The following is a 7,296-nucleotide window of genomic DNA, read 5'->3' as shown; positions in this document are numbered from 1 at the left end:
CTCTAACCTTGTTTCAGACACCGTAAAAAAAAAGCACCGCAAGGACTTATGGGACCCCGATACAAGAAAGAAGTTACAGTCAGTACAAAAAAAAAAAGGCTAGGGAGGTTGGGGAATGTCCGTAGGGGGGGGGGGGGGGGAGTCCTTGATGGGAATTGTCCCGGTGGGGGGAGGGGATTGTCCTAGGTGAGAATTGTCTTGGGAGGAATTGGTGGGTGGGAACTGTTTGGTGGGAACTGTCCGGATGGAAACTCGCCTGATACCTCTTAGACATATGTTATTTGATTGTACCCCTGTATGTATATTTTGGACAAACATATGGCAGACCATTCAATCTATCACTAACTGTTTATCTCCTCTGATTTATGCCATTATTATTACAAGATCTCAACATCCATGCTTTTGTTCAACTTCATGTGTTCCTAAACTGATTGATATTTTCTTTGCTATCGGAATTCAACATATTTAAAAAAAACTGGAAATCAGCAAAATCACTGAACTACACTTTTTAGTGGAATACAGTTTGCCTTTTCAAACAATACGAGATACATGTATCTGAAAAATGACTCAATCCCTCTGCTGCCAAGCAAATGTGGATGCCAATTGACTCTTCTTTGCAAAATCATTAATTTTCTTTTATGTTTGATATGGCAATCTCCTCAGATTGTTCTATTTACTGTTTTAGATTATTTTACTGGATAATTGTCTAGTACAGTTCAGTGTTACCTGTATTTCTGTTTTTAAAATGCAATAATAAAGAAATTGAGCTAAAAAAAAAGAGAATATCTAAATTTACTAAAGTCTATAAACTATCATTAAGATAGACTTGAGGGAATCTGCTGCTTATCTCTAGGGATAAGAGATAAAGAATCTTACCACATTTTGGGATGTTCTAGGTACTTGTGTCCAGTATCGACCACTATTAGAGACAGCATACTGAGCTAGATGAACCTTTGGCATGACCCAGGATGACATAAACAAATTTTTTTATATGGATGAAAATCTGCTTGTTGTTTCAGACAGAAAAGTGTGGCTTAATTAGATATCCCTTGGTATCACACTGATATAGAGGGGCATTTTCAATATGACATCTAAATCCGATTTTGGACATTTTACTGATAACATCCAAAGATCAAGTGGCAAACATAGGGGGTCTTTCTAGCGCACGCTAATGATTAATGTAGCTAAACACTAGAGACGTCCATAGGAATGTATGGGTGTCTCTAGCATTTAGTGCACTCTTATTTTTAGTGTGCCTTTGTAAAAGGACCCCATAGCAATTTTTGAACCAGAAAAAGTATTTTTATTTTAAAAAAAATAGCCATTTCTAGACGTTTTGTGTTCGGTGCACTTTTCTTTTGTGACTATTAAAAAAAATCCAAGGGAAAAATGCACAAACATATCTTTGGGACATATGGGGGGGCCAGCATTCTTGGTAGACTGGCCACAAAAACATCCCAGCAGAGCAATGGGGCACTGCAGTTGACCTCACATAAAAGGTTCCAGGTATACATCTCACTGTTACCCCCTTATATTGTATGGTGAGTCCTCCAAAACACACCAAGAATCTACTGTACCCAACTATACACCACTACAATAGCCCTTATGTCTTCAGGTGTCACCTCTATGTGGGTTCAGTAGCTTTTTGTGATTTTTGGAGGGCTCACACTTTCCACAATAAGTGTGGATATGGGCCTGGGTCCCCTCTACAGTGTACTGAACCGACCACTATGCTACTCCAGGGACCTGCTTGCTGCTCTAATATAACTTGCCATAACATCTGAAGCTGTCCTAGAGGCTGGGATATACTGTTTCTTTCACATCTTTGGGGGTGGGGGGTGGGAGTGGGTCAGTGACTACTAGGGGAATAACAGGGGGTGGGGGGGGGGAAATGCTTTAATCCCTCCAATGGTCATATGGTCATTTAGGGCACTTTTTTGTGACTTAGTTGTAATTGGTCTAGATCAAAACATCTAATTTTTAGTCCTGGATGTCTTTGCTTTGTTCTATTATAGCAGAAAAATGTCCAAGTTTTGGGAATATCCAAATCCTGCCCCCAACACTCCCCCTTGTGATTTGGACACACACTGCAGATGAACTGTATAGAAAAACATCTTAAAATGGGTTTTAAAAATAGCAATTTGGACATTTTGGACCAAAAAAACCCCATCCACCTGCCACTTTGTGCCATTTTTTGGTTGTTTTTCTGTTTTGAAAATGAACCCTATAGTTCAATGATGGGTGAAATGAGGGTTAAAAGCAGAGACAGTGAGGCATATACTGTATATACCTCAGTTCTTCCTGTTGTAAGAGGTGACATGAAGTTTAAGGGTATTTATTTGTAATCAAGATACAAAATATAGCCGGAAAATGTGTTTTGGGGGTTCTACTAGTACTGGGATATTGCAAGTTATTCTTTGCTCAACTGAAAATTGTTTTCTTTAGCATACTTCAGGGATACAGTCCCACAGGTCACAACATCTACAATATATATTAACATGTAGTATTCACATTATGCGTAAGACTGCCGGAGTCCAGAAGAGCTGCAACCTCCTAGCACAGGTACTAATTTACATTACTGCTATGAGACAAAACTGATAACAATGATCTGTATATGAATAAGTGCCCTCAGCACCACTGTCTGTAATGTATCTTAAGGTGGCTAAGCAATGAAAGTAAAAATATCTGGGTGTCTTCAGCTGGCTGGATTCAGTGGTACTGATGTCTGGATATATTGTTAAATATATGGCTAAAGATAACCAGATAACCTTCCTGAACCCTTACGCCAAGCCCCCTCCCTGCCCGTCTTCAAGTCTTTGCTTAAAACCCACCTCTTCAATGCTGCGTTCGGCACCTAACCCTGACCGTTCAGTGAATCCAGACTGCCCCAATTTGACTGCCCCTATCGGACCGACCGTTCACTTGTCTATTAGATTGTAAGCTCTTTGAGCAGGGACTGTCTCTCTTTGTTAAATTGTACAGCGCTGCGTAACCCTAGTAGCGCTCTAGAAATGTTAAGTAGTAGTATATTATTTCCTAGATTTCTGTTTTCATGTTAAAATATTGTTTTCCACTGATTTCTAAGGTAATGGGGTCAAATATGTTTTTTCAATATACTAAGGAGAGCAAACATTCAAGCTTAAATTATGATGGCTGCATGTTCAAATTGTGTCTGTGTATCACACCATGCACTGCAGCTATAATCATAACCTGGGAGAAAGTGAGCCATCTTTCCATAACTGAATGACTGTCAGAGCTAATCAGGAAGTTCCTCAATTCTATCTAGCACTATTTATGGGGTAGACAATTTTCAAATCCCTATTTATAGGGGTAAGTAGGACTAGGAATTAACAGCTTTCTCACTTTTATGGGGGTAAAAAGAGGGCAGTGATGGAGAAGTATGTAAGGTGGAGGAAGGAAATAGCAAATGTTTCATAATCTACTTCCCAATACTTAATTATTTTAATGAATCTCAGATCGTCAGAGATTGTAGCCCATATGAACTTCAAACAGCATCTACAGGCTATATATAACATAGATCTTCATCAGTCTGTCTTATTTTACTTATTCAATTTCTCTATTTTGTTTTCAATTTTTTTCAATAAAGCATCAACTTCCAACATCTATTAGCAGCTTCTGTGATATAGTTTATATTATAAACTTATTAAAATTTATGTTATTTGAAAATACTGTAGCTTAAATCTTATTTCTTCTTAAATCGTATTTCCCAATTAGCATGTTTATTATTAGCGCAGGAGCCCTTTCCACCATCTATTTTGTAGGTACTAGGGACTCCTACACTAATCAGTTAGCGAGTGATAATACCCTTGTGCTAACCAATTAGTGAAGGAACACCTACTCTCCACCCATAAACACATCCCTGTGTTAAAAAAAAATCAAAACTACTTTTAGTGCAAGATTGGCGTACTGCGAGTGGAAAACTACCATGGGATATCTCAGTGTATCCCATGGCAGTGCTTTTTGGTGCATGGAAGGCACATTCTGGTGCCTACCACCGCTTAGTAAAAAGGCCCCGTAGATTGTTAAAGAACACGCAGAGATTTAAAAAATGTTATAATCTAGGCCAGGGGTGGGAAACCATGGTCCTCCAGGACTACAACCCACTCAGGTTTTCAATATTTCCACAATGAATATGCATGAAATTAGTTTGCATGTATTGTTTCCATTGTATACAAGTGAATTTCATGCATATATATGTAGGGATCTACATCAATCCAGGTTATTCTATATCCCATTGCCTAAGAGCCAGTTCTGTGGGTGCCAGTGGGTGCTGCACACCCCTAATATTGAGCTTCATTGTATCCAGGGAGAGGTAATTTGTATTGTGTTTGGCAACTCTAATCGTTTTGAAATGATGTCCCAAGGGGTATAGTAATGTTCAGAACTTGTTGGAATATTTACAGTGCTGCTTTCTTCAGAAGTAGGGTCCTTGTTGAGCAGGAAAATTGAGGTGAAAAGGAGAAACAGTTGCTGGAGTTAGAGGACACTGTAGCCAAAGGGGGAAGTGATTGATGAGGTAAGATTTATACTCACATTACCCCAATAATCTCACTTTTCTGCCTTTGGTTTCTTTCATTGGGTTGGCACCTCTTCTTGTCAATTTAAACTTTCTCTGGGTAGCAGCAACATTCAGTCACTATCTGGTTAAGGTTATCCAGATATGTCAGCCATAGAAACAGCCTATATGAGATGTCTATTTTTTCTGCATAAGTCACATCAAACATATAAATGGCAAGTGACCGACTCACCTGCAAATGCGCAGTAGAGACTTCCCTCTCTGTCCCGCCCCCGCGTCAAGACGTGATGACGGAACAGAGAGGGAAACTGTGCTGAGGAGTGCACCACACGGAAGGGGAGGGAGGGAACCGACGAGGTCACTACCGCTCCCCCCCCCCTGAGGTCGCCGCTACTGCTTCTCCCCCCGGGGTCACCGCCGCCCCCTCCCCCCCGAGGTCGCCGCCGGCCCCCCTCCACCCGGGCCCTCTCTTCTCCATTGAACTTACAGTGCCGAAACCGCAGCAGGCAGATCAGCTCCCGTTGACCTTCCTTCCCTGCCTGTGTCCCGCACTCGTCGACGTTACATCACACGAGGGCGGGACACAGGCAGGGAAGGAAGGCCGATGGGAGGCGATCTGCCTGCTGCGGTTTCGGAGGTGAGGCGCTGTACATTTAATGGAGAGGACAAGGCCTGGCCCGGGTGGAGGGGGGGCAACGGCGACCCCGGGGGGGGAGCAGTAGCAGCGACCTCGGGGGGAGGGGCAGCAGCAACCTTGGGGGGGGGGAGGGAGGGGAGGGCAGGAGAAATGCTGGACATGGGAGGTCTCAGAAGGAGGGGGGCCTTGGAGCTGGGAGAGATGGACGGAGGGGGTCCTTGGAACTGGGAGGGAGGGCGGGGGGCCTTGGAGCTGGGAGGGAGGGAGGGACAGAGGGGGGCCTTGGAACTGGGAGGGAGGGCGGGGGGCCTTGGAGCTGGGAGGGGAGGGGGAGGGAAGGGAGCCTTGGAGCTGGGAAGGAGGGAGGGACAGAGGGCCTTGGAGCTGGCAGGGAAGGAGGGAGGATGCTGGACATGGGAGGTCAGAAGGAGGGGGGCCTTGGAGCTGGGAGGGATGGACAGAGGGGGGCCCTTGGAGCTGGGAGGGAGGGACAGAGGGTCTTAGAGCTGGCAGGGAAGGAGGGAGGGCGGGGGGCCTTGCAGCTGGGAGGGGAGAGGGGAGGGAATGGGGCCTTGGAGCTGGGAGGGAGGGAGTTAGACATCAAAATAGAACATACCAATACTCGCCCATTTTAACGGGCTTAATGGCTAGTGATAGTATAAAGTATGGCATTCAATAAAATGCACTAAAACCAGGACTAAGTTTATTTGTATATATTTTCTTTCTCTCTTAAACCAGCAACAGATGTCCATTGCTCTATCCCTGGGAAATGGAAGACAAAAACCAAACTTCTATTACTGAGATCATCCTACTTGGATTTTCTGATCTTTCTAAGCTGCAAAATTTACTTTTCACTGCTTTTCTGGCCATGTATGCACTCACTCTACTGGGGAACATTGGTATTATTATACTAATTAGGATTGATCCTCAACTTCATACACCTATGTACTTATTTCTTAGTAACTTATCTTTTGTAGATATCTGTTATTCCTCAACTGTCACCCCAAGGGCACTGGCCAACTTTATAACGGAGAAAAAAAGCATGTCCCTGATTGGCTGTGCTACACAGTTCTACTTCATTGCCATGCTGGCATCTGCAGAGTGTTTCCTGCTCTCCGTGATGGCTTATGATCGTTATATAGCAATATGTAACCCCTTACTCTATACTGCTGTTATGACTAAGAAAGTCTGTATTCAGCTGTTAGGAAATGCATATATAATTAGCTTGACCTATTCCTTGATACAAACTGGCAATATTTTCTCTATGTCTTTTTGTGGTTCTAACAAGATCAATCATTTCTACTGTGATGCCCCTCCTCTATTGAAACTGTCTTGCTCTGATACCTTCTTCAATGAGATAATTCTGTCTACTTTTGCTTCAATTGTCACTCTTTTAAATGCTGTGGCAATATTTCTTTCCTACATTTATATAATTTCTGCTATCCTGAAAATTCGATCTGCAACAGGGAGACAGAAAGCCTTTTCCACATGTGCTTCTCATTTTATGACAGTAGTTTTATTCTTTGGGACTCTTGTCTTCATGTATGTATCTCCTAGCTCTCGTTATTCTTTGAACAAAAATCGGTTAACTTCTGTAATATACACAATGGTAATCCCTATGGTAAATCCTATGATCTACAGCCTCAGGAACAATGATGTCAAACGAGCATTGAAAAAAGTCTTGGACAAAAAATTGAATTTTTAAGCAAAGAATTTCCTTGTATGACTATGCTGAAGCAGACAAAAAAAAAAAAAGAGCTCTGATATTCAACTATATTTCTGTATGTTTGATCTGATTTCCTATATAGGTAACATTTTTCCTTGGTAGTAGTCTTGGTGTTTCATTAGTTCAGTTAAGGTAAAATGAAATTGATCATGCAGGTGTTAAATAGATGGGTGCAGTTGTACTCTATAAAATGTGGAACAAAAAACATGAAGCCGACCTTGATGAAGAAAATATAAGGTGGAGGGAAGAAATAGCAAAATCTATGCACATCCAAGCATTGACTTATGTTGGTGGAGTGTTAAGGTTTGCACCAACTAGTACTGTATGGAATGTAAATGACAAAGTGAAAGAGAACCTCCCTTGCCGTATCTGTGACCAACCCACCATTACAAACTA

The 7,296-nt window shown here is 42.2% G+C and overlaps 1 protein-coding gene across 1 annotated transcript; it reads left to right on the top strand.

Annotated features, from left to right (window-relative positions):
* Positions 1-1,354: 1,354 nt before the first annotated feature.
* Positions 1,355-6,879, top strand: LOC115461177 (olfactory receptor 1020-like). The gene is made up of 2 exons (XM_030190808.1): positions 1,355-1,365; positions 5,940-6,879. The coding sequence occupies exon 2, from the start codon at positions 5,944-5,946 to the stop codon at positions 6,877-6,879; it is 936 nt and encodes a 311-aa protein (XP_030046668.1). The 5' UTR covers positions 1,355-1,365; positions 5,940-5,943.
* The last annotated feature ends 417 nt before the right edge of the window (positions 6,880-7,296 follow it).

The sequence above is a fragment of the Microcaecilia unicolor genome, chromosome 1 (assembly GCF_901765095.1).
Source record: "Microcaecilia unicolor chromosome 1, aMicUni1.1, whole genome shotgun sequence".
Classification (NCBI taxonomy): Eukaryota; Metazoa; Chordata; class Amphibia; order Gymnophiona; family Siphonopidae; genus Microcaecilia; species Microcaecilia unicolor.
This window is presented reverse-complemented; position numbering and strand designations above follow the sequence as displayed.